This window comes from Drosophila nasuta, chromosome X (genome assembly GCF_023558535.2).
Source record: "Drosophila nasuta strain 15112-1781.00 chromosome X, ASM2355853v1, whole genome shotgun sequence".
Taxonomy (NCBI): domain Eukaryota; kingdom Metazoa; phylum Arthropoda; class Insecta; order Diptera; family Drosophilidae; genus Drosophila; species Drosophila nasuta.
In genome coordinates this window covers 22,981,461-23,004,408 of record NC_083459.1, presented here as the reverse complement: position 1 = coordinate 23,004,408, position 22,948 = coordinate 22,981,461, and the positions used below count along the sequence as shown (strand labels likewise).

General features: G+C 41.9%; 7 protein-coding genes across 8 annotated transcripts; 4 read left to right on the top strand and 3 right to left on the bottom strand.

The window, feature by feature from the left end:
* Positions 1–355: 355 nt before the first annotated feature.
* Positions 356–2,776, top strand: LOC132796939 (xaa-Pro aminopeptidase 3). The gene is made up of 3 exons (XM_060808304.1): positions 356–1,016; positions 1,071–1,881; positions 1,938–2,776. The coding sequence occupies exons 1-3, from the start codon at positions 657–659 to the stop codon at positions 2,372–2,374; spliced, it is 1,608 nt and encodes a 535-aa protein (XP_060664287.1). The 5' UTR covers positions 356–656; the 3' UTR covers positions 2,375–2,776.
* A 463-nt stretch (positions 2,777–3,239) lies between these two features.
* On the bottom strand, positions 3,240–4,611 carry LOC132796940 (delta(3,5)-Delta(2,4)-dienoyl-CoA isomerase, mitochondrial). The gene is made up of 4 exons (XM_060808305.1): positions 4,451–4,611; positions 4,167–4,317; positions 3,481–4,105; positions 3,240–3,411 (listed from the first exon to the last, which is right to left on the bottom strand). The coding sequence occupies exons 1-4, from the start codon at positions 4,506–4,508 to the stop codon at positions 3,313–3,315; spliced, it is 933 nt and encodes a 310-aa protein (XP_060664288.1). The 5' UTR covers positions 4,509–4,611; the 3' UTR covers positions 3,240–3,312.
* A 324-nt stretch (positions 4,612–4,935) lies between these two features.
* On the top strand, positions 4,936–6,427 carry LOC132796941 (ribokinase). The gene is made up of 3 exons (XM_060808306.1): positions 4,936–5,209; positions 5,264–5,812; positions 5,877–6,427. Exons 1-3 carry the CDS (start codon positions 5,145–5,147, stop codon positions 6,190–6,192), a joined length of 930 nt encoding a protein of 309 aa, XP_060664289.1. The 5' UTR covers positions 4,936–5,144; the 3' UTR covers positions 6,193–6,427.
* Positions 6,411–7,024, bottom strand: LOC132796945 (translation machinery-associated protein 7 homolog). The gene is made up of 2 exons (XM_060808310.1): positions 6,878–7,024; positions 6,411–6,811 (listed from the first exon to the last, which is right to left on the bottom strand). Exon 2 carries the CDS (start codon positions 6,806–6,808, stop codon positions 6,614–6,616), a length of 195 nt encoding a protein of 64 aa, XP_060664293.1. The 5' UTR covers positions 6,809–6,811; positions 6,878–7,024; the 3' UTR covers positions 6,411–6,613.
* Positions 7,025–7,439: 415 nt separating this feature from the next.
* On the top strand, positions 7,440–14,216 carry LOC132796944 (ADP,ATP carrier protein). Of its 2 annotated transcripts, none has more exons than XM_060808308.1 (4): positions 7,440–7,596; positions 12,628–12,928; positions 12,999–13,126; positions 13,193–14,216. In XM_060808308.1, the coding sequence occupies exons 2-4, from the start codon at positions 12,632–12,634 to the stop codon at positions 13,665–13,667; spliced, it is 900 nt and encodes a 299-aa protein (XP_060664291.1). In that variant the 5' UTR covers positions 7,440–7,596; positions 12,628–12,631; the 3' UTR covers positions 13,668–14,216. The 2 variants fall into 2 exon arrangements, with proteins under 2 accessions (XP_060664291.1, XP_060664292.1); XM_060808309.1 differs by lacking the exon at positions 7,440–7,596 and adding an exon at positions 10,251–10,398.
* Positions 14,217–14,363: 147 nt separating this feature from the next.
* LOC132796942 (ADP,ATP carrier protein) lies at positions 14,364–16,555 on the top strand. The gene is made up of 3 exons (XM_060808307.1): positions 14,364–14,831; positions 15,328–15,455; positions 15,805–16,555. The coding sequence occupies exons 1-3, from the start codon at positions 14,514–14,516 to the stop codon at positions 16,277–16,279; spliced, it is 921 nt and encodes a 306-aa protein (XP_060664290.1). The 5' UTR covers positions 14,364–14,513; the 3' UTR covers positions 16,280–16,555.
* A 353-nt stretch (positions 16,556–16,908) lies between these two features.
* Positions 16,909–22,460, bottom strand: LOC132796463 (CKLF-like MARVEL transmembrane domain-containing protein 4). Its single transcript, XM_060807639.1, has 3 exons — positions 21,866–22,460; positions 17,654–17,821; positions 16,909–17,582 (listed from the first exon to the last, which is right to left on the bottom strand). The coding sequence occupies exons 1-3, from the start codon at positions 22,028–22,030 to the stop codon at positions 17,385–17,387; spliced, it is 531 nt and encodes a 176-aa protein (XP_060663622.1). The 5' UTR covers positions 22,031–22,460; the 3' UTR covers positions 16,909–17,384.
* Between the last annotated feature and the right edge of the window lie 488 nt (positions 22,461–22,948).

Sequence of the window (22,948 nt, the reverse complement as noted above, 5' to 3'; positions counted from 1 at the left end):
GCAATCGATAACTGCAGTTGCATAAACACAAACCGCCGGGAATGTGTAGTCAACATGGCTCAAGAAATAATTCATTTAAAATAACTTAAATGTATTATGAGTGTAATAAAAAAGGCAAATACACACAAAATATAAATTAAAAGGTACAATTTCATTATGCGCTGCCCTAATTTTCACCTGCATATTGTGGAATTGCAAAAACAACCAGCTAGCTAACTGTTTATGGTTGCCATGTTGTAACTCACAAAGCACACAAAATCATTTATGAAAATATCTCTACATACATTCATAAGTGTAAGTATGCCACATTTTTGTTTTTTATATTTCAAACTAAGCACTTCAAATGGTTGCTGACTTCAAAAACAAAAATTGCAAATAATAAAACTTAAAGTTTTCAAATCAAAATGGAATTTTGAACAAATTGCTCCAATACGCTAACGGATTAGTGTGACCAGTCCAGCACAAATTATACAGAGCGCAAAGCTAATTAGTATATTTCGAAATTGCGGTCACGCTGACACTGCAACAGCGGCAAATGTTTTTGTTTTGTCAGTTATTTCATTTGCTTATGTAGCCTCCTAAAAAAAAAGATTACACAAATTTGTAACAAATTCCATAGCGACATACGTGATAAATAGCACACATACACGCACATTATGTTTGCGCTAAAACGCCTGCCACGTTTCTGCCTGTTGCGCGCAATCCATCAACAGCAACAAAGCTCCACAGCCAAGTTCTCCAAATACGCCACAACAGGTGCCAAAGGCACAGGACAGGAGGAAGAGACGCGTGTGGGCGGCAGTGGCAGTATTGCCGAAGCTCTGCGCCATGGACAGCGTGCCCTGGGGCAGCCCACATGCTACACGCATCCGCATCTAATAAAAGCCAATGAACTTGTGCCCGGCGTGGAGCTGCGCGAGTTCCAATTGCGGCGCACATCACTGATGCAGGGCCTTAAGGCATATGCCGAGAGCTTTGGCGATGAGTTCAATGGCCGAGCCTCCAAGAGTCATATGGTAAGTATCAAAGCATCAAAAATACATTAATCCTCGTTAATGCATCTTTGGCAGCTGGTGATTGGCGCCGCAGCCAAAAAGTACATGAGCGGCAAGATACCGTATGTGTTTCGACAGAGCTCGGACTTTTACTATTTGACCGGCTGCCTGGAGCCGGATGCCATACTCATGATGACCATCGACGATGCGTCGCAGGTGCAATCGACACTCTTTATGCGCCCCAAGGATCCGCACGCCGAGCTCTGGGATGGACCACGTACGGGACCCGAATACGCCGTCCCGTTGTTTGGTGTACAGCAATCGTATCCCATCGACAGCTTTGCGCAGCTGGCGGCCAAGAGTGTGGCGCATTTGAAGCCACATCTGTGGTTCGATCTAAAGCATTCGGAGCTGCCGCAGTTGAACGATGCCATGTTGCAGCTGTGCAACAGCGAACGGGCACGCCTCCTGCCCGCCTACAGCTTTGTGGAGAATATGCGACTGCTCAAATCACCGGCGGAAATGCAATTGATGCGTCGCACTTGTGAAATCGCTTCGCTTGCCTTCAACGAGGTGATGGCGGAGACACGGCCTGGACAATCGGAGCATCAGCTGTATGCATCGATAGACTTCAAGTGCCGCATGCGCAACGCCAGCTATTTGGCTTATCCACCTGTGGTGGCTGCCGGCAAGAATGCCACCGTTATACACTATGTGAACAACACGCAGCTGATGCAGCCAAAGGAGCTGCTGCTCATGGATGCGGGCTGTGAGTACGGCGGCTACACCAGCGACATAACTCGCACTTGGCCGGTGAGCGGAGAGTTTACGGATGCCCAGCGCACGCTCTACGACATGATGGAGCAGCTGCAAAAGGAAACAATTGGTTTGCTCTTACTTTGTTTCCTCTTGAATCCCTCAATTAATGTATTTTACTTGTAGAGTTGATCATGCAGCCAGGCGGAGAGTCGTTGGATCAATTGTTTGAGACCACCTGCTTTAAGTTGGGCAAATATCTGCAGGAGATTGGGCTGGTGTCGAAGCATTTGAGTGACTACAAGGAGCTGGCCAGTCAGGGCTACAAATTCTGTCCGCATCATGTGTCGCATTACCTCGGCATGGATGTCCACGATACGCCGCATGTGCCGCGCAACACACGCCTCATGCCGGGCATGGTTTTCACCGTTGAGCCGGGCATTTACATTGATGAACAGCGCACGGATGTGCCGCCCGAATTCCGTGGCATTGGCATACGCATCGAGGACGATATACTGATCAATGAGCAGGGCCAAGTGGAGGTGCTGACAGCCAAATGCCTGAAGGAGCGACGTGCGCTCGAGAATCTCTTCAAGGTGAAACCGCAGCAGCAGCAAGATTGAAGCGCATATTTCTGAACAAAATTACTAGTCATAAATCAGTGTAACACAGAGAAAGAGAGAGTGAGATAGTAAGAGAGAAGAGTAGCTAAATAAGCAGTAAAATTAAAAGACAATTGTAACAACAGATGAACTAAAGCTGAGAAAAGAAAAGCAGCCAGATCAAAGCTTTCGCCATTAACAAGAAAATTCATATATAGAGACAAAGAGATAGAAGGAGTAATCAAAGATCAGCTATACAACACAATCTTGTACAAAATTGAAGCTCTGAACTTTGATCGCATTGTTAACATTATCTTGTGCTGCAAACAGAATCAGATTTCCAATTCAAAGGAGCAACTAAATTTGTTAATTAGCAAGCATTCAATTCAATTGTTATTACAAAATTGAAGCTCTGAACTTTGATCGCATTGTTAACATTATATTTTGCTGCAAACAGAATCAGATTTCCAATTCAAAAGAGCAACTAAATTTGTTAATTAGCAATCATTATTTCGATTCAATTGTAATTACAAAATTGAAGCCAAATTTCAAAACAATACAAACTAGTCTTACATAGAGAAAGCGAAAGTCTTCAAACAATATTCGACTTCTCTCCATAATGTGTTCTATAAAAGTTAATTAACTATTCAAATGTAATTGGTCTCAAGTTTAACAGTAATTCCTAAACAATTTGAACAAATTTCACAGAGAATGAATTGAGAAGAAATATATAAATGCAATTAATCTTCTCATGTTTAACATAAATTCCTAAACAATGTGAACTAATTTAACAGAGAATCAATTGTAATTAAATAGAGTAGACTTCTATTCCTAATGAATGCAATCTATATACAGATTAGAAACCTAAAAAGACTTTACACAGTGATTGAGAGTGATGATGATATAATTAAAAATGATACAATACAATTGTTAATCCAATAGAACTTAGAATTTCGAGTTTAGAGCTTGGCAAAGATGGGCTTCTCGTCCTTGGTGAGTTGAGCGGCGACAGCTTGAGCAAAGTCCTCGGACTGCAAATACAGCTTGTTGAGGACACGCTACAAGAGAATAAAAAAAATGCACAATTACAAAATGGAAATGAAAATTGCCATCTTCTCATCACTCACAATATGATCGAGTCCCTGTTGATTCGTGTGCTCCAGCGAATAGACCATGTTCTCCTTGGTCGCCTGCACAGCAATTGGACTCTTGCTGGCAATATCTTCGGCCACCGCCAGAGCGCCCTTAAGCAACGCCTCCTTGTCGGCAAACACGCGACTCACCAAGCCGCTGCGCTCGGCTTCGGTGGCCTCGAAGCGACGTCCAGTGAAGCAGAGTTCGCGAGCCAGCGACTGGCTACCAATGGCCTTGGGCAGACGCTGTAGGGTGCCCACATCGGCGGCCATGCCAATGTCCACCTCCTTCACCTGGAAGAAGGCATCCTGAGTGCTGTAGCGAATGTCGGCAGCCGTGATCAGATCGACGCCAGCGCCAATGCAAGCCATGTGCACCGCCATAATCACGGGTTTGGGACACAGCTCGACGGCTGTTATGGAGTCCTGATACAGCTTGATGGTGCGCTCCAGCACGACTCCCTTGCGTGCTACATCATCGCTGTCCGCCAGCTGTTGCCCCAAGCTTAGCATCGAGGAGAGATCGATGCCGGCAGTGAAATGTTTGCCGGCCGCCGAGAGAACTATGGCACGACAATCGGGATTGATGGCCAATGCCTCGAAGCAGTCTTTGATCTCACTGGAGAAAGGTGGTCAGTTTTGTGTTCATTAGTTTTATTTGATATTCAACATGCACTTACAGCCACATCTCGCGATTGATGGCATTCAGCTTCTTGGGACGATTGAGTTCGACATGGAAGACGAAGGGTTTGGGCGAGGTAATGGCCAGCGTATTAAAGTGCGGCACTGTGGCACTATGTGACGCGTTTGTCGTGTTGTTGCGTTGCATGGCTGCGAAAACAAAACAAATGTTTGTAATGCAATTGACCTGTTGATTGCTTGGACTTTGCTCCTTTGAACCGTTTCTTGGACTTCAATCGTACAGACTCCCCGTTGGCTGTTATCTGCTGGTCGCACAACTTACCAACGGTGGAGAGTCGTGGTGTTAGTCTGATAACGTTTGTCAGTCTCTGCATCGACATTTTGAGAGCACTATTCAGCAATCGTTTGAAAATGGTTTCTTTTATAATTTTTAGCGGTTGTTGACTTGTTGATTTCGTGCAGCGTGACCGTACTCTCACGAATATACTGGTAGTGCGCTATACTATCATGAATATACTTATTTTGCAGTACATGCGCTTTGGACACACTGCGTTTTTAGGTACGCGCCATAATTACGACGAGTGTCGTTCAAGCAAGTGCATTTTTGTAGTGCGTTCAAATATTAAATTAATTTCTTAATTTACTGTATAAAGTGCATTTAAATTGTGTGTAGAATTGCATTGGCTTGCAGAAATTGGTTGAAGTCCCGTTATCGTAAGTTTTTTTTGTACACACATTTCAAACGCTTGCTGTTTCTTATTGGACCAGTTAGACTACACAACATCATAGTGGAGACTGCCAACTCGCGCGCCTGTCGATAGACAAGCGATCACCAGCACAATCGATTTGTGCAACACATACGTCACAGATGACCAACGCAAAGATGTACAATAACAAAAACACAAATGACGGCATGGCATCCGCTGTTGACTTTGATGTTATTGCGATTATTGCTGTTCCTAATGATAAGCAAAGTGCCCGCAACTGCACTTGAACACAGCAAATAGTACGCAACAATGAGCAGCGATACAGCCGCATTGGAGGTGCTTGTCTTTGGCTCCGCCATCATTGACTTCATCTGGTGAGTTGCCAAAAGAAACAACTTTAAACAATTCTTAATATAAAAATATTCTAGCTATACGCCACGCCTTCCCGCTGCAGGTGAGACACTGCATGGACACAAATTTCAAAGGGGTTACGGCGGCAAGGGCGCCAATCAATGTGTTGCAGCTGCGCGCCTAGGCTCCAAGACAGCTTTGGTGGCAAAGCTGGGTGACGACAGTTTTGGCGCCGATTACCTGCAGCAGCTGCGCCTCGAGCAAGTGAATGTGCAGCACGTAGAGCGAGTGCCAGGTGAAAGCACTGGCATTGCACAGATCGCTGTGGCCGATGATGGCGAGAACAACATTATCATTGTAGTGGGAGCGAATAATTTGCTCAGCACCGACGATGTTGGCAATGCTAAACAACTCTTTGAACAGGCCAAGGTGCTGGTCTGTCAACTGGAGACGCCAGTGCCGGCAACTCTGGAGGCACTGCGTCAATTCAAAGGCGTATCCATAGTGAATGCCGCCCCAGCTTTGGCACAAACGCCTGCAGAGCTGCTGAAGCTCGCGAGCATCTTGTGTGTCAACGAAACGGAGGCGGCCCTGATGACAGGAGTGGCCAACATTAGCAGCATTAGGTAGAGTTTATGGAGCAGCTGAAATTCCCAAACGATTAATGATCCCTCATCTTCTCTCTTGTAGTGAAGCAACTTCAGCAACGGAACGACTTATTGATCTGGGCGCCAATACTGTCATCATCACTCTGGGCAAACTGGGCGCTGTGTGTGCCCACAAGGAAGCTGATCGCCTGCATTCGCAATATGTGGCAGCTCCTCAAGTGCCGCCCGAGCTGGTGGTGGACACTACAGGAGCTGGGGATGCTTTCATCGGTGCCTTGGCTCATCACTTGGCCCGCTACCCAGAGCGTAAGCTGGTCGAGCACATTGCGGCTGCCTGTGCGGTGGCATCCAAGTCTGTGCAGCTTCCGGGCACACAGGCAAGTTTTCCACGCGCCTGAGCGAGACGGCAACAGCAAGGAGAAAGAGTGAGCGAGATCAGTGCTGCCAGAAGTGAGCAAAAAAAACAGATTGCTGCTGAAATTGGCTAAGCGGAATTACCTGTTAGTTGTTCACAACTATATTTACTATATACATGTATTGTTTTTTTTAATTACCCTCTAGTAATAACTGTAACCCAACAACTAGCCAAAGCACTGTTAAAAAAAAAACAATTAAAGCGAGTTATGAGTTTCATATGTTTGTTTGTTACATTGTTTAATCGACTATTTTGTGTGTTGTGTTTTCAATTGCAAGTATAAAAAGAGTCGCCAAACAGCTAAACTGGCAATTTTTCATTTGTTGCTGCCACTGCTGCTGTTGTTGTTGTTGGTATTATTATGTGTGTGTGTGTGTGTGTGTGTTGTTTGTCTAACGGGCTCTTCACTTCTTGCCCGACTTCTTGATGCCACCGCCGACAAGCGGCCCCTTTTTGGCCGCCTGCTGTTTGGCCGCTTCCATTGCCTTTTGTTGCTCCTTTTGTTTCTGCTTGAAAGCCATATCATCATCGTCCAGCTCCTTGCCCTCCTTCTTGGGCGCCTTCAATGGCTTCTTTTTGCCGCCTTCACGTCCAGACATCTCCTGCAAACATGCAATAATTATTAATATTAATTATTTTTGTACTTTTATTTTAAAGCGCTCACGTACTCGCACGTTTTCCCAACTTTTCTTTTCAGTGCTCGTTAGTCACTCAAATATACCGAATGCCAAGTTTGCATGAGCTACTTTGTATTGATTTTGTTTATTTTACAACACTACAAAGTCAACACACATGTGACCGTCCCGCCAAACCAAAATTTGTTATATTGTGGGTAAACAAAAAAAATATGTCTACACATAAATGTGTAATAAAACGAAAGATTTTTTTAACCAAATAATAATAATAAAATGGGTTTTTATGTAATCATAAAAATTTAGATTTGCATTATCGATTGCAACAAAAAGCAACACTTAAATACTAAATTCCGATATATTTTTTTTTTTAAGTTTGTCGACAATCTTTATGTTGACATTCTTTAATAAAATATTACTTTTAACTCAGTAACAGATTTAAATGGATGAAAAATATGCTTATTATGTTTAAAATCAACCTAAAATGATCTAAACAGAAGTTGCTTATTTAAAGAAATTGACCTCATCGAATAAAGTGTTACCATTCGAGCAATTGAGTAGTATATTTTGCTAAAGCAAATTAGTATATTGTAACATTGAACTTGTGGTCACGCTGCTGTTGGCGATTTACCTACACTTCACGAATTGCGTTCGTTAAGTGAGCACGCGGCTTAATTCAACGCCAAGTGGGAAATTCTATTTCTGCAAAAGAAGTTTTTATTCTGTGACTTTTGTAAGAAGTTTAATAACTGAAGGTATTGTGCTTTTCTTTACTACAAATCATGTATTTTTTTTTAATTTGGACTGCGAACTGCACCAACAATGATAAAACAATGGACAGTGTAAAGTGTCCATTAAAATTGCCATTGATTTTTTTTCCTTCACGTTCACCTTGCACTAAATTTTAGTTATGTAATGTGCTAAATTTTTTTTTTTTGTGTGTTCGGTGTTGGTTTAAAACTAATTTGTGCATGAATTATTAACCATTGTAAACATATATTATAGAAAACAATAGAAACATGCAAATGTATACATTTTGTTGTACAAAAAGAACGCAAGTTAGCAAAAATCGCTGAATCGAAGGTGCGCTTACATAACCACAAAAATTGTTCGATATGACCCAAAGTGGTCAATTAAATTGACGCTGCCTATATTGAGCAGCAGCTAGCAGCATCTATAAAAATTGTTGTCAGGTAAAAATCGTCCTTCTTTTTCTCTTCCTTCCACCTGCAATGTGTTCTAACCTAAAAAAAATTTTCGCAAGAAAATGTCGAAAGCAAGCAGCGAAAAAATGAAAAAAACGGTGCCACACAAGCAAACTGACACACACACACGCATGCAGAGAACATCTGTGCCATCTGCGCTGTAATGAATCTAATTGATAATATACCTATCCGTTACAAGTACTATTTCGTTATTTAGCAATTGCTACTCTTCTACTTATTGTTAAAAGTGTGACAATTTTGCTGCTATAGCGGCTAGAAAAGCGGCACACACACACACATGTATGCTTGTACACACACGCATACATACATTTAATTCCATGTGCTTATCGCGCTCTCTCGCTCACTCTAACGCCTCGCCATTTACACGCGCAAGCTTCCCATCGAGCTAGTGTGTGTGTGTGATAGAGAGTATATGGGATTTTTTGCATTCTCCCTTATTCTCTGATTTTTAAGAGTGTCAATTGTCATTACATTGGTGGAGAGCTGCTTTTACCTGCTAAGAAATCTCAAAACCGGTTGCTTTAAAATGCATAGTACTAGATAGCATTTGCTGCCGTTGCTCTCTGTGACGTCAGCAGGCAATGAAACGCGTCATGCAAATTCACTGCCACATGTGATTTGTATTTGTATTCGTATTGTAGCCATTGCCCTTTTGTTTGGCCTTTTTTAGCGCCATTTTGAATGTGTTGTCTAACTGATTACATGCATCGATTACGACGCTAAACGTCCTGTCAGTGTTGTAAAGCAGTCTCATATTTTTGCTAATGTCATCAACCAGACAGTAAACAAACTGTTCAAACTGTTCCTATTGCGTATGCGTCAGCGTCTTCGATAACTACCCTAGACGAGACGACAATTCTCATATTCGATAAACTCAACTCTGCAATTATATTCCGCCTAACAACAACGACGCTGTCGCAGTTGAAAGCATTTGTTTATACTCTACGTAAACATTTAAAGATGACATCTTTTTTCGTACTTAGCCCATTGATCTCATTTCACCGCACTTGTACTCGATTCGCTGAAAATAGATGCAATTAAGTTTCTTTATTTTTTCTATTTTTTGACCGGCAACTCCGTGACATTATTTAGGCTTGTTCGCTCTCTCGAAGCGTTGGCAATTTGCCTAAAATGTCTATCATTCACATTTGTAGACAATCTGTTTTTATGTAATTGTCGGCACAAGATAAGGACAGAAGGCCTTGAAAATGTCTTATATAAAATTGTTTTATTAGTGTGTAGACTATCGGCGTTTATCTAATCGTTGTACGCACTTTCAATTACGCGGCACCTTCCGCCTACAAAAAAAAAGGTTCTCTTGTGACGTCGCAATTGCCTCGAACACATTTAGCAGAGAATAGCAGACAGAGCGAGAGAGAAAGAAAGAGTTGGTGGTCGCTGCGCAGCGTCAAGCTGAGCAGAGCAGCGCGCAGGCAGCGCAGCTCATGCGTCAAATTTTTTCCTCCAAGTCACATGCTACGTAGCGTACGCTATTGATGCGGGCGACGCGACGTCAACGTTCATGGTATTGTGGTCGCGTTGCCAACTGAGTAAAAGTTTACATTTTTGGCAAGCATTCGCATCATTTGGTTAGCTTTTGAAGGCGCCGCAAACCTCGAAAGGGGTAAATGAAAAACAATTGAAATACGGTTGTACATACATTTATGTAAAGATTTGGCCTAAAATATGTTTTCCTTCATATATGTACATATTCGTAGCATGCTTTCCTCGTCACTCTTACTTCCTTTTCCCTAGTCTGAATTGTGTTGAAATGAACTCTTGTTATCGCCTCGCTTTTGCCATGTTATGCAATGAGATTGGCATTGAATGAATTCTTTGCTTGTCAGTGTTCAAACACACATATATATATATATATATGTATATGGTTGATAAGGCCGTCTGTGGTGATCTGTTGCCCACTCTCTTGCTCGCTCTTGATCTTTTGCGTATGCGCGCACACACGTGCAAAGGCTTTGCAATATATATTATTGATGAGTACGCGAACATGGCCATTGGCCACTGTTGCCAACTGTTTTTCATTACCGTTAGAAACGCTCTCTCTCTCTCTCTTTCCTTCTGACGGCTCTTGCAACTGTTGCGCTGCCGCTGCGACGCTTAAGAGAGAGAGAGAGAGCTCAGCTGAACTTGAATCTAACGCTGCCGCTGCCGCTGCCAGCAGCGACGCAGTGCAGCACAGGCTAGTTGGCCGATTGGATTGTGCGAATAGTTCACAAGCAATTTAGTTGCCGTCCGGTGCAGACCTTTGAGTTCGCAAGGAATAAGGATAAATAATTTTTTTTTCGGTGCTGTGATATAAAACACAAACAAATTGTACGTATTATAAAATATTAAAGCAACTTTAGCTTTTGTGCATAAATACAAATTAAATCAAATCAAACATACAACATAAATAACAAAACTGGCAACAATAGTTTAGTGGTTTTTTGTTCATTATTATCTGGAATTAATCAAGCAAAGCAGAAGCAATAATAAATCCATATATTTTTTTTATTGTTACATAAACGTGCAAAATCATTGAGAAGCAACTATAGCTAAAACAAAAAAAAAAATACATAAACAAAAGCTTTTATTTTGTGTGATTACAATTCAATATGAATTAGTTAAATATTTTTTTCTTGTGACTTATGCAGCCACCATATAATAAATAGTTATGCAATCGAGAATGAATCTAATTGAAATAAAAGACTTTCGCACCTCTGTGCAAAGTAGTAAACAAAGCAAGTTCCTAATTCAAATTCAACTCTAAACTTAACAGAACTTCACACGTGCTAAGAAGTGACTTCAAAGTTGTTACATCACAACGGCCGCGCGTGCTCTTTGCAAAAGCTCTTTCAGTCTCAGCTGCTGCTGCTGCCCCTGGAGCAGATTAGATAACAGGGCGAATGCCTCTGCCTCTGCCTCTGCCACCCGCCCCTGTCCACACTTCATGCGCTCTCTTGGCTGGATTCTCTTTCAATTGTGCGCTCTCTGTCACTGCTGTGCTAAATTGTTACATAAATTTAGTTTTCGTCAATGAAAAGCGGCCTAGACTGGGTACAGATGGTTGACTACTAATTTAATTTTGCGCTACTTTTTTGTGAGCAACAACAAATCAAAAGTGAAACGAAAGAACAAAAAACGCTTTTAGCAATACACTTGAATTCTAAATATAACAGCACAACAACAACAGCAAGGTGCGAAAAGAAAGCTCTCTCTCGGTCTCTCAACTGTTGTGGTCAATGTCAACTGTAAGAGCTACAGCGTATTCGTATTGCCATCCCCTTTCTACTAGTGAACGCAGAGGTTCTCTCTTAGCTTTGCAATAAAAGCGCCATCTATCGCCTTGTTATACAAGCAAGCAATTATGCAATGCATGTGGGCGTGTAGATATGTATAAGTGTGTGTGTTTGTGTGCTCATTGCCAAAAATCGCACCAAACACATTTACACAAAATAGGAACACGTTAAGTAAATGCTCTATTTTGACCTTTGTGCTCTCAATTGTGTGTAGCAATAGTATTTTATTGTAACTGGTTTGCACTGCATTCATTTAAGCGAAATTGCATTGCAAGTAAAAGTCGCCATGATAAAAACGTGGCAACCAAAACTGATTCATAAGCAAAATGTGTGCGCAAAGGGAAAAAACCCAACCAGTTTTTGCCGCCAGCGGCGGCTCCACATACACACATACATAGACACGAATACAATGAGCGCACCAATACATTAATAAACAATTGAAAAGCCGCTTGGCAACGCGACGCGCTCTGATGTCAGTGTATACATATGTATGTATATAGAAAAAAAAAAACAACAAATTAACATAAGAGTTTTAAATGCTGCTGCTGCTGTTGCTGATAAATAGTGCCAGACATGAAGAAATTCGAGAAGCGACAAAAAACCAAAAAGAATTGGCATATGAGAAGAGTGTCGCTGAATAATGCCGGTCTGATATTTATTTATGATATGAGCGTGTAGACAACTAGAATAATAATGAGAAAACCACAAATTGTATTGATTAACATGCTTGCTTAGTCTAACCCACATACTTTAAGTTACTACTTTCACCTTACTTAACCACATCTGCTTACTCACTCACTCTCACTTATTTTACCTTTATTGCAATGCTCATCGCGAACTATTTCGATAACCGATCAATCGATAGATTGTCCGCTTACTTGTGTAGGCGGCGGTTTCGTCGATTGGAAACTGTTATCGCAGAGTTTCGATTGGTATTGTTTTATTTACATTTTGTATTTTGTTTGTGCATGGCTAATATTTTGTGTGGCTTCGGTTTAAAACCACTTATTCCATTGTATCGTATAAGTTTTGTGTGTTGTAAAGTGAAAAAAAAAACGTGCAAAACAAAAAAAAAGTAATCAAGATCCATCAACCATAATCATCACCATCAATCACATTAACCACCTAACCTAACAATCACTGCATGCGACAATAAATGAGAAGACGAACGACATTCAAGAAATGAAAAATATGTGTCGATTCAACAAGAAGATGAAGATGAGAGTTGAGATTTTAATGGCAATCGCAATCGCAAAATTTGCAGCAAAATGGGCAAGGATTTTGATGCTATGGGATTCGTCAAGGACTTCGCTGCCGGAGGCATCTCCGCAGCCGTCTCAAAGACTGCCGTCGCTCCCATCGAGCGTGTGAAACTGCTCCTGCAGGTTCAGCACATCTCGAAACAAATCACCCCCGATCAGCAATACAAGGGTATGGTTGATTGCTTTATCCGCATTCCAAAGGAACAAGGTTTTGCTTCATACTGGCGCGGTAACTTGGCCAACGTTATTAGATATTTCCCAACTCAGGCTCTGAACTTTGCCTTCAAGGACAAGTACAAGCAGGTGAGCATGCCTTAAATAGATACCGAGTTGGAATATTCATCTAAACATTCAAATGTTGTTCGTTCTTTAGGTCTTCTTGGGTGGTGTTGACAAGAACACCCAGTTCTGGCGTTACTTCATGGGTAACTTGGCCTCCGGCGGTGCTGCTGGTGCCACTTCTCTGTGCTTCGTCTACCCATTGGACTTTGCTCGTACTCGGTAAGTCAGCAGAAATTCATTTTGTATTTGATGTGTAAATCTAATACCTGCTTCTTATTTGTTTAGCTTGGCTGCTGATACCGGCAAGGGCGGTGCTCGCGAATTCACCGGTCTGGGCAACTGCTTGACCAAGATCTTCAAGAGCGACGGCCTCGTTGGCTTGTACCGCGGCTTCGGTGTGTCTGTGCAGGGTATCATCATCTACCGTGCTGCATACTTTGGCTTCTACGATACCGCTCGCGGCATGTTGCCCGACCCCAAGAACACACCCATCTACATCAGCTGGGCGATCGCTCAGGCTGTGACAACCGTTGCCGGTATTGTGTCGTATCCATTCGATACTGTCCGTCGTCGCATGATGATGCAGTCTGGCCGCAAATCGACCGAAATCATCTACAAGAACACACTGCACTGCTGGGCCACCATTGCCAAGCAGGAAGGCAGTGGTGCCTTCTTCAAGGGCGCCTTCTCCAACATTCTCAGAGGCACTGGCGGTGCTTTCGTGCTTGTGTTGTACGATGAGATCAAGAAGTTCTTGTAAATTAAATTATTAAATTATTCAAAGCAACAACAACAACAAACCACTACCAGCTAATTATATTATACTACAACAACAACAAAACCATTACGAAACAACAACAACAACATCAATAATAATCCCAATATAATTATGAAATTATATTATATAATAACTGGAAAATAATTTAATTGCACTTGCGGCCACACAACAACAACGGCACACATGGAAGATGAAGAAGAAGAGAGGCGCCTCAAGAGGAGCTCTGAGACGAGACGACGACGAGAACATTATTATCATAGACAACCCAAAATTGTTATATTCTAATTGTAATAAATAGATAGTATTTTTGTCAGGCGTTGGATTGGGGAGGAATCTCTGCCAACAAATCGAATCGCTCCTCCCAAGCACTTTCTTCTCTGCGGCGAAGCAGCCACGAAAAATGATGAGAGAGAAAGCGACAACAACATCGTCATTTCTCTTTCTCACTCTAAAACTGCAAACAAATGCAACCAACAAACAACCAAATCAACTGCGGTTGATTACAAAATATAAAAATTGATAAAAATAGTAGACCAAACTGTGTTTGATTTCGATTCCCCCTTTCAGCTTGCTTCGATTTGGATGCGTTTAAGGATTCGAATTTTGTGGAGATCAAAGTAACCTTCGACTTTGAAACGTCACCAACTAAACTGTTTTGCTTGAGCTGGAATCTCAGTCTGGTTTTTGATCTGCTCCGAAAATTATACAAAATTCTTTATTCGCTTTTAATTTTTTTTTGAGACAAAATTAAATTCCACTTTTATTATCTTTTGTATTTTGCTCTGTGAAAGAAGGAAAGACTAAGAGAAAGACACACACAACCACAAGATGGGCGATGAAGGTGGCGGAGGAAGCGGAGGCGGTGACCTGAAGTCCTTCCTCATTGACTTCTTGGCCGGCGGTGTCTCGGCTGCCATTGCCAAGACAGCGGTAGCGCCCATCGAGCGAGTGAAGCTCATACTCCAAGTGCAGGAGGTGTCCAAGCAAATCTCGGAAGACAAACGCTACAAGGGCATCATCGATTGCTTTGTCCGCATACCGAGGGAGCAGGGATTCGCATCGCTGTGGCGCGGAAATTTGGCCAATGTGATACGTTACTTTCCCACTCAGGCGTTGAACTTTGCCTTCAAGGATGTGTACAAGTCGGTAAGTCATAGGGTCCGGGGTTATTCCTTGCTTCTTTCTGGGTTATAGTGTTTAGGTTGGGATCTGTTCCCTTCTGCTTAACCGGATTATATATTAACAATTTCACGAATTTCCTCCGGGTGCAGTTCCTCTGACACTGAGCAAGCACAATTTTGGGTGTAAGGGCCCAGTCTATTCAAATAAATCTTGACCTGGAAAAGGATTTCCAACTTTCGGAACTTTCTCTTCCTGATATCCCTTGCATATTTTTCTTAAGATCTCGCTAGCAGGATCTTATTTAAATGGGTTTTCCCTGCGACCCCAAACACCTGCAAACCGTACTTTTAGACCGGAATAAGTATAACCTTGTAAATCGGGACATTGTTTTGCAAGGAGAACTTCTTCGGTGGCGATAACAGCCACGTCAACTTAGCAGGCATCTCCTCCGGCCTAGTTCGTAGGGTTTTCTATAACTTTCTTATACTACTTTTACTATTCGCTTTGGGTCTCACTTTAGGTCTTCCTTGGCGGCGTGGACAAGAAGAAACAGTTCTGGCGTCACTTCATGGGCAACCTGGCATCTGGAGGCGCCGCTGGCGCCACATCCTTATGCTTTGTCTATCCACTTGACTTTGCGCGTACCCGGTAAGTTGTGATATTTCGCTCTCCCTTCTTACTTATCTTCCGTATTTTCTCTCTCCCTTCCTTCTTATCTTCCGTATTTTGTCACTCTTTTCCTTCCCACTAATCTTCTGCCTATTTTCTCTCTCACTAACCTTCCACTTTTTCTTTATCTCTCTTTTTTCAAACCTGTCTTCTGTCTTTCTCTCTCCTCACAACTCTCTGTCCTTTTTACTGACCTAACTTTCTCTATCCCTTATTGCTAACCTGCCTTCTATCTCCCTCTTCTTATTAACCTTCCTTAATCTCTCTCCCTCTCCTTACTAACTTGCTAATTTCCTTATTAACCTCCTTCTTCTTTCTGTCCCCTCAGCTTGGCCGCCGATGTCGGCAAGGGCGGACAGCGAGAGTTCACGGGCTTGATCGATTGCCTGAAGAAGGTGGTGAAATCGGATGGCCCCATTGGTCTATATCGTGGCTTTATCGTCTCGGTGCAGGGCATCATTATCTATCGGGCCGCATACTTTGGGTTCTACGACACCTGTCGCGATCACCTGCCGAATCCAAAGAGCACACCCTTCTATGTCAGCTGGGCCATTGCCCAGGTGGTCACCACGGTGGCGGGTATTGCATCGTATCCCTTTGATACGGTGCGTCGTCGTATGATGATGCAGTCGGGTCTGAAGAAATCCGAGATGATCTACAAGAATACAGCTCACTGTTGGATGCTCATTGCCAAGCAGGAGGGAATTGCTGCGTTCTTTAAGGGCGCCTTCTCGAACATTATTCGCGGCACTGGCGGCGCTTTGGTTCTTGCCATCTACGACGAGTTCAAGAAATACATCTAACGCACACGCACACATTACCTTTAACGTGTTACCGAGCTGATCCCACCACCTGAATTGACTGAATTTCCCCCCATTTTTCTCTCACTCTTGTGACAAAATTCGAAATAGCCCAAAAGCAATAGAAACTAATCGAAACAAATCAATCACTTTCCATACAAATGTGCAGCCCATTGATTGATGTATCTCCCGCAGTCTCGATTTGTGTCTGGCCATTTCGTTTAGTTAATTTCATTGAACAAAATTTAGTTTATGGACAATAAATTTGCATTTTTACGATGTGTTGTGTGCTTTGGGTTTGAAACTGGGCTATAAAGAGCTTTCTAGTGAGAGTGTTTTTTGTATGGCCAAATGTAAATCGCTTTAACATTTTAAAATTATTTATTTATATAATTGCTTTGCATAATTTTAGCTCGGAATATGAAGAATTTCGGGAGTAGAAATTTTAACCATTTATTCCCCACATCAATCTGCGCGCACCTCGTGTGAGGTGAGTTAGGTGGGAAACCCGCCTAGAGCACGCTTTAGTCGAGTTTGCCACCCGTTCAAAAGTGAAACAAATTTCCTTTTTTAAAATTTCCCTAGTGAAACAAATTTCCTTTTTTGGTTTTTTTATATAGTTACAAAATATGAATAATTTATTGAACTTATTTGTTTGCGGTGTTGTGTGTTGTTTTTTTGGTTTTGTTTTTAACTTAAATGTTAGCAGGCGATAAAGTTAAAAGTAAGCATTAAAATAACATTAAAAACAAATCAAGCCGAGAGAGCTGAACTGATTTTGATCTGAGCAAGCTTTTTATGTTTTTCTTTTTCCTTTCTTTCTCTAGTTTGAGTGAGCTTTTTTGCGTGTGCGTGTGCTCCACATACATACATGCATACGTAAATCAATATATAAACGTTAGATTTGAACAATCATCAGTAAAATACTAAAACAAACAAAAAAAAATACATAGAAAACAACTTTAAACAATGCTACGGGGGGATGGTTGCAATTTGCGTGTGACTATTAAATTGATTTCATTGTGTGCGTGCGTGTGTTTGTGTGTGTGGATTGCATTTGAATCGTATCAGGCAATTAACTCGGCGAAAAAGCTTTTGGGCTTTCGATTTAGTGCGTGGCTCCCGATCGATGCGCCAAGAATAAGAAGTACAAGCCTCCCGCATAGGCCAAGAAGTTGAACAGTCCAAAGACGCCAGCTGCCGTATTAGAGCCGTGTCCATACTCAGTTGATTCGCCCCATTTAGCCAACTGCACAATGAATGCTATAAAGTACAGCAAGGTAATTATAGCGGTGGCTATCAGTTCCTGCAAGAGAGAGAGAGAAGGGTAAGAAGTTAAGCATATTATTCTGATTCTTTATTTCAATTGATGCTTACCGAGAATATCCAGTTGACGTTAACATTGAGAGCCTCGCGAATGCCCAAGAAATAGGCGGCGATCAAGAGGATGGTGACGATAAACGAGAGCACGACAACGGTCAGGAAGAAGTTTGTTGCGGATGACATGGACGGTGAGGCAAGCGCCATGCAAATGATGCCAAGTACCTGCAAAGTAAACAAACAGCAAATATTCATCAATTGCTCATCTTAATTGGCGCCGTTACATTTTCAAAACGAAATGATGTCACCTTAAAGCAATTGAACGCGCCAATCGGGATCGCAGTTAATTGCCTTATTTAGGTATGTGCACACAAACATACATATATACATATGCGGTATGGTGTGAGAAAGAGAGAGAGAGAGAGAGCGAGAGAGATGCGTCACTAGTCATTGCACTTTGACAGTCAAACAAATTGACACCCAGGACGTGTGGTGGGCGTCGATTTTGTATCGACGACACCGATTTCGATGACTGTTGCCCATTTCAGTGGCAAACTCAAAAATAATTGTGAATTAATTAGACAGACTTGTTCAGGTGTGCGCATTTATGTTGTTGCTGCTGCCTGTTTGGCATTTACCTAAAACAAAAGGCACAGTAAGCAGAGACAAAAAGTGAAAGCTGAAAGTTGTAGACGCCAAAAAAAAGCAGCGACGCGACGACCTGTTGGCATCGCCACAGCAAAATAACATAGTAGCAACAACTCAACTGGTTCTTGTTTATGTTATTGTTTGTCTTTCGTTTGTGCATCCAATATGGAAGTGTGTGTGTGTGCACATATGCGAACTCTTGTTTACATGCGCGAAGCTTGAGAGCGCCCTCTGTTGGCCGAGGTTGATTGAACTTGATTGCCAATGCAGTTTGTAGTTTTTGCACTTGACCACAGACTTTTTTCTTGTTTTTTGTTTTGTGTCAACAAAAGTAAGTGTAACCACAACTGTAAATTGAGACTAGGTAAGAAACAGATATGACAGTTTATGAATGAGGTCGGAAGTGTCGTTGCCATTTGGTAACAAAATAAAATTATACAAATAATCTTGCTCGCCAAGGGTATTAAAAACAAAAAGCCATCACAAATTTGCGTCATCACGTTTCAAAAATAAATTCAACTCGCGTTCGAAAATTTTGAATATATTATAGAGAAATATTAGACATGTGTATGTATAAGCACACACAGACACACACACACATACGAACATGTATATGTAGGTGTGTACAAGAATTGAACGCTTGAATAGCGTAGAAATGATTTTGATAATAACCATGCGACGGGATCAAGATTGTCGTTGTTGCTCTTGTTTAATCAAAACGGGTAATTTGCCTTCTGAAGCATGTAACCGCTATGTTGACCTGCATACATACATCCACGTGTATGCATGAGTGTGTGTGTATGTATTCGCATGATCGATGGAGCGAAACGGAGTTGGAGACAGAGACGCAGCTCAGCACTTCTAACAGCAGAAAAAAACATGCATCGATTAAAGGCAAAGATACGGCCACACCCCCACAAAGCAACAAGCATAGGGGCGGCAGCTTCAAAAGTTCAATGGCGGCGTGCCGATAACGATAACACAATGAGACAGTCACACTTGCGCAGAACGATGACACCGATGACAATGCACACAAACAGCTGAGCAGTTGAGAAAGTAAACACAAAAACATAACATAAAAAAAGAAAAACATAAGCAAAACGATTTGTTGACAAGCAAATTAGGTGTAAACAATCGTTATTATTACGTTAAGATGAGCTCACTTTTGTAGCCCGTAATTAGTCAGAGACTCTAACTGACACATGGCTTTGAAATGAGATCTTGTTGACGATCACTCTCAGTTTAGATCACTCAAGTTGTTTGAATCGCAATTCATTGTATTATTCGGGCGTATTACCATAATGCCATAACTGGTTGAAAAATTCTTAAAATATTTCTCTGTGTATGTACATATGTATGTCACAATTTCCGCTTTGGGCCAACTTATAAACCACTTGCGATCATTGTAGAATGAATGGGCGGGCGGGCAATAATATCCACTATACTATATAGTATAGAGACCTTGGTCCCAGTGGCACACACTGCTTCCAAAATACTTGCAGCAGACATATGTATAGACATTCTATATATATGTGGATATATAGTACACATAATATCTTACGTAATGTGCCTATTATGATGAAGAAAGCCGAATAAATCGTGATCGTGATCATGATCATGATCGTTCGTTCGTATAATTTCGGTTCTGCTCGCATACAAAATTTGCATACATATAGATTGGATAAATATGCGACGACGAATTCTCGTATTCGTAGATATTCTTACAGACGGCCATGGCACGACCAAAATAAATAGTACGACAAGTTCTTTGGTGTCCCCCGAAAAATCTGTTTTGTCCAAGTTAACAACAACACAAATTGTGGAACTTTTGATTCAACTCAATTCAATAGTCGCCCTTATGAATATGAAAGGAACTTAAACTGGAACCAACTTTGTTTTGTTGGAATATCAGGGAACTGTAAGTGGAATCAACTTTTGTTCTTTGCTGTGCTTGGGCAATCTTATCGTTGTTTGGCATTTTCTAGAGCTCTATCGACGTTACGTTTGTCAACCAGCCAGCCAGCCGGCCCAGTTTAATTGTTGAATGGTCGATAAGATCAACGACAACCACACAAAACTACAAAAAAAAAGTACCACATGGCCCACGGATCGTATGAGTAATGTAAAGGACACGGGTCGCATGAGTAATGTGAGCCATGTGTTAAATGGTGACTCAACCACAAAAAACTACCAAAATAAAATATAGCCAATCGACCATAATCTGTATTATCATATATCGATTACCCACCAGCTGTTGCCTCAATTTCAACGGACTTATCAGCCCTGTTGAGGCTTAGAGACGGAGAGCGCTTTCCATTAACTTTAGTCTATCGCAATTCCCTTTCCAACCCACCCGAAAAAAAAGTATTGCTAATAAGTATGCCAAGTGCCTGATACTAAAGTCGATGTAGTAAAGTCGGTTATCAGCTGTAGCTACGATAAGATTACAACGCGCCAAAAAGAAATTGCATTTAACGATGATGAAGACGCCGAAAATCCGTCGTCTGTTTGTCTTATTTAAATCTTTTTTTGTCTCTCTCTCTCTCTTTTTGTCTCTGTGCAAATTTGCCTAAACACTTTGTTGGCATGAGAAGCGTGTTAGAAGAGTGGCGAACGATGTCGTAAAGCGACCAATTAGCACTAATCAATAATACATTAATAATGCTAATGGCAGACAACGTTTTTTGTTTTTTTTTGTAATGCGAGTTCGAGTAATTGAACTGTTTAGTTGTTCTTTTTTGTATCCATCATTCTATTGATTTTCTAACCGCATTTTCAATGCGTTGTCCTTCAACCTGTGTGCGTGCGTGTGTGTGTGTGTGTTTGGCATGTGCCAAGCGACAATCTTGAGCTGATCTCGCTTTCTCTCTCCTTTACTCTTTTTCCACATTGTTGTTGTTGTTGTACTCATTTCTATCGCTAGTCTGCGTGTGTGTGTCAATGTAAAAAGAGGCCGCTGTGTGTCGCTGTTGTGCTACGCGCTGTGTTGGCGGCCACCTGTGGGCGGACATCGGCAGCTTTTTTGCTTGCACTTTTTTGTTGTTTTTGCTGCTGTCGCTGTTGTTGTTGTTGTTGGCATTGGCTTGGCCAAGTTGTAACTTGTAACTGGCAACTGGTAAACCTCTTCCCACGCTTTTTGCCCAGCTGGGTTAATAATATGTATGTGTCTAATACAGTAATCAGATTTTCGTGAAATTCAACAGCTGTTCGCTCGCCTTTCAAATAGAACTAGTAAATTCCCCGTTCATTAGATATGAAAAATTTAAAACAACCGCGGCGGCCAATAATGATATATTGATAATGTATTGCATAAGCTTTTGTGGCTGTGTGTCATCAAGGTGATCAAATTCAAATTCAAATTGGAATTGAAATTGACCACATGCAGCACTCACATGGTTGGTGGCTTTTAGCTTTCCTCTTTCTTCTTCTAGTATCTCCCTCCCTATCTTATCCAACTAATGAGATCCTGACACTGGCAGTGTGAGAGCGACAGAGAGAGATAAATAAGAATTGGCATGGCGAGGAATGTGCATTAATTGACAACACCGTAGATAACATTTCAATTTACACATTGAATGGTGATAAGCGTGGGGGGGGAAATGTTGCAGCCCTGGTGCTTACCAATTGGGCAATCTTGAGAATGCCGGGTATTGTTCTGTAATAGTCCAAATTGAGGCGAATTGCGCCCCAAAAGCCGCCATTATCGCCTCCAGAGGGATTCACGCCGCCAGGTGGCCCCGTTGTTGTTGTTGTTGTGCGCTCAATATTAACGACCGTCTCGACCATTTCGATAACTTTTCTTGTGCTTCTCGATAAATGTTACTTTTCTTACTTTCTCAGTTGTCAACTATTTTTAAACACACTTCTTTTCTTTCCTTGTCACACCCGCGATTGTGTCACAAAAAACAAGACAGAAAAAAAATAGAATATGATAGATCTATTCATATACTACTTCAAGTATAATAAGTATGACGGCGAGGCGCGCGTTTGTGTGCTTTTTAAATATATGTATATAAATATACAAAGTCTTGACAAAACTATGTATGTGTATATAGTAGCAGCTAGTTAACAAATAGATCTTCTCATGTACTTTTAATGCGCGAACAGAAAACGACAGCTACATATATATATGCGTATATCGAAATTATTTCAAATCGGCAATTCGTCGACCACTGCTAACGATACGCGTCCAACGACTGACGGCACTGACACTGACTCTGACTCTGAATACTGTCGCTGTTGCTGTTGCTGTCGCTGTTGTTGCGGTTGTCGCTGTTATGCGTCGCAGTCGCAGTCGCTGCCTCTGCCTCTGCTTTGGCTGTTGTCGCGGACTTGCCGTATAACGGTTAACTCCACGCATACCAGCAGAAAAATACCAAACAAAATATACTTGCACTCACTCACTCACACACACGCACGCGCGCCGATCGGCTGGACAGCCCTTTTTTTCGTTCCACACCATGCCTTCCCCAACACACACACACACACACACACACATATATGTACGTATGTGAATGCAATTGTATATGTGCAGCTTGCCGCCCAAAGCTTTGCGGCCCCCAACGAGCCGAACGCAATCAGGTTTTCGCCGAACGCTTGCCGAGACCTGAGCAATATACTATGTAAGTATTGCTTGCTGAACACCCAACACAAACAACAATTATACATGTTCTCAATGGCGCCTCATACTCATAGCTAGCTCTC

What these genes read in the sequence shown, in the direction of transcription:
- LOC132796939 (XM_060808304.1), top strand. Translation starts at nt 657, where the DNA reads ATGTTTGCGCTAAAACGCCTGCCACGTTTCTGCCTGTTGCGCGCAATC. An exon ending in GAGCCTCCAAGAGTCATATG is followed by an intron (nt 1,017 to 1,070) that starts GTAAGTATCAAA and finishes CATCTTTGGCAG; the next exon opens with CTGGTGATTGGCGCCGCAGC. An exon ending in GCTGCAAAAGGAAACAATTG is followed by an intron (nt 1,882 to 1,937) that starts GTTTGCTCTTAC and finishes TTTTACTTGTAG; the next exon opens with AGTTGATCATGCAGCCAGGC.
- LOC132796944 (XM_060808308.1), top strand. Translation starts at nt 12,632, where the DNA reads ATGGGCAAGGATTTTGATGCTATGGGATTCGTCAAGGACTTCGCTGCC. An exon ending in TCAAGGACAAGTACAAGCAG is followed by an intron (nt 12,929 to 12,998) that starts GTGAGCATGCCT and finishes TTCGTTCTTTAG; the next exon opens with GTCTTCTTGGGTGGTGTTGA. An exon ending in TTGGACTTTGCTCGTACTCG is followed by an intron (nt 13,127 to 13,192) that starts GTAAGTCAGCAG and finishes TTATTTGTTTAG; the next exon opens with CTTGGCTGCTGATACCGGCA.
- LOC132796942 (XM_060808307.1), top strand. Translation starts at nt 14,514, where the DNA reads ATGGGCGATGAAGGTGGCGGAGGAAGCGGAGGCGGTGACCTGAAGTCC. An exon ending in TCAAGGATGTGTACAAGTCG is followed by an intron (nt 14,832 to 15,327) that starts GTAAGTCATAGG and finishes GTCTCACTTTAG; the next exon opens with GTCTTCCTTGGCGGCGTGGA. An exon ending in CTTGACTTTGCGCGTACCCG is followed by an intron (nt 15,456 to 15,804) that starts GTAAGTTGTGAT and finishes CTGTCCCCTCAG; the next exon opens with CTTGGCCGCCGATGTCGGCA.
- LOC132796463 (XM_060807639.1), bottom strand. Translation starts at nt 22,030, where the DNA reads ATGGTCGAGACGGTCGTTAATATTGAGCGCACAACAACAACAACAACG. An exon ending in TTCTCAAGATTGCCCAATTG is followed by an intron (nt 17,822 to 21,865) that starts GTAAGCACCAGG and finishes TTTACTTTGCAG; the next exon opens with GTACTTGGCATCATTTGCAT. An exon ending in ACGTCAACTGGATATTCTCG is followed by an intron (nt 17,583 to 17,653) that starts GTAAGCATCAAT and finishes TCTCTCTTGCAG; the next exon opens with GAACTGATAGCCACCGCTAT.
- LOC132796941 (XM_060808306.1), top strand. Translation starts at nt 5,145, where the DNA reads ATGAGCAGCGATACAGCCGCATTGGAGGTGCTTGTCTTTGGCTCCGCC. An exon ending in GCCATCATTGACTTCATCTG is followed by an intron (nt 5,210 to 5,263) that starts GTGAGTTGCCAA and finishes AAAATATTCTAG; the next exon opens with CTATACGCCACGCCTTCCCG. An exon ending in GCCAACATTAGCAGCATTAG is followed by an intron (nt 5,813 to 5,876) that starts GTAGAGTTTATG and finishes TCTCTCTTGTAG; the next exon opens with TGAAGCAACTTCAGCAACGG.
- LOC132796940 (XM_060808305.1), bottom strand. Translation starts at nt 4,508, where the DNA reads ATGTCGATGCAGAGACTGACAAACGTTATCAGACTAACACCACGACTC. An exon ending in ACCACGACTCTCCACCGTTG is followed by an intron (nt 4,318 to 4,450) that starts GTAAGTTGTGCG and finishes TTGTTTTCGCAG; the next exon opens with CCATGCAACGCAACAACACG. An exon ending in ATCAATCGCGAGATGTGGCT is followed by an intron (nt 4,106 to 4,166) that starts GTAAGTGCATGT and finishes ACCTTTCTCCAG; the next exon opens with TGAGATCAAAGACTGCTTCG.
- LOC132796945 (XM_060808310.1), bottom strand. Translation starts at nt 6,808, where the DNA reads ATGTCTGGACGTGAAGGCGGCAAAAAGAAGCCATTGAAGGCGCCCAAG.